Source organism: Oxyura jamaicensis, assembly GCF_011077185.1.
Source record: "Oxyura jamaicensis isolate SHBP4307 breed ruddy duck chromosome 28 unlocalized genomic scaffold, BPBGC_Ojam_1.0 oxy28_random_OJ62795, whole genome shotgun sequence".
Classification (NCBI taxonomy): domain Eukaryota; kingdom Metazoa; phylum Chordata; class Aves; order Anseriformes; family Anatidae; genus Oxyura; species Oxyura jamaicensis.
In genome coordinates, this window is record NW_023304842.1 from 233 (window position 1) to 1,341 (window position 1,109).

General features: G+C 68.3%; 1 protein-coding gene across 1 annotated transcript in view; it reads left to right on the forward strand.

Annotated features, from left to right (window-relative positions):
* Positions 1 to 649, forward strand: part of LOC118158461 (ubiquitin-60S ribosomal protein L40) — an 875-nt gene extending 226 nt beyond the window's left edge. Inside the window, exons 2-4 of the mRNA XM_035313127.1 lie at positions 49 to 135; positions 240 to 342; positions 487 to 649. Coding sequence (XP_035169018.1) covers positions 49 to 135; positions 240 to 342; positions 487 to 580 — 284 coding nt within the window. The 3' untranslated portion in view covers positions 581 to 649. The remainder of the gene's footprint in view (positions 1 to 48; positions 136 to 239; positions 343 to 486) is intronic.
* Positions 650 to 1,109: the final 460 nt, after the last annotated feature.

Genomic DNA, 1,109 nt, shown 5'->3' on the forward strand with positions numbered 1-1,109 from the left:
TGTCCCCCTGTCAACCCTACCCGGTGCTAACGGCTCCCTCCCCCTCAGGGATCCCCCCCGACCAGCAGCGGCTGATCTTCGCGGGCAAGCAGCTGGAGGATGGCCGCACGCTCGCCGACTACAACATCCAGAAAGGTGCCTGTCCTGGCGGAGCCCCGCGCACGGATTCGGCCCCCCTGGGGGATCCGGGTGGTCCCCGGGGACTCCCCGGTGCCCGCTGACGTTTGTCTCGCTTTCAGAGTCCACCCTGCACCTGGTGCTGCGCCTGCGCGGGGGCATCATCGAGCCGTCCCTCCGGCAGCTCGCCCAGAAGTACAACTGCGACAAAATGATCTGCCGCAAGTACGGCCCCGCTGCTCGCACCCCCTCGCTGTAATCCCCGGGGGTCTCCCCACATGGGGTTTATTCCTTTCCATTTTCTAGGTTTTAGATCCCCTTCTTTGCTCTTACGCGGCCCTCGGTGACGTTTCTCTGCTCCCTTTCCAGGTGCTACGCTCGCCTCCATCCCCGCGCCGTCAACTGCCGCAAGAAGAAGTGCGGCCACACCAACAACCTGCGCCCCAAGAAGAAGGTCAAGTAGAGGCCCTGGGGCTCTGCCCCGCGCGGCCGCGGCGCTGTGCCAATAAAAGATCTGAGTGTTCACGCCTTGGCCTGTTGTTTTTGCCCCAAAATGCGCCGGTTTTCCCTTAAAAAAAAAAAAATCTTGGAGCTACGGGGGGGGAAGTGGGGGTGGTGATGCCGGGCGGTGCCTGCAGGTGGCGGCGGTGCCGCGCTCCGCCGCGCTCCGCCTCCGGTCTCCGCCGGGCCTGCGCCCTCCGTCGCCGCGCAGGGCCCGGGGCCGGGCCATGGTGAGCGGGACGGGGCCGCGCCGGGAGGGGGGGGACCGGGACCGGGCCCCCGCGGGGCTGGGAGGGTCCTGGGGTAACCGGGACCGGGCCGTGCCCGTGTGGGTGGGGGAGCGGTTCCGCCGTGCCTACGGTGATTCCCGGTACCGATACCTGGTACCGATACCCCTTCGTGCTCCCGGTACCGTGCTCCGTGCGCACCGGGATCGAGCTCAGCCCCGACCCGGCAGCACCGGGCACGGACGTCCCGGGGGGGGGGGGGGG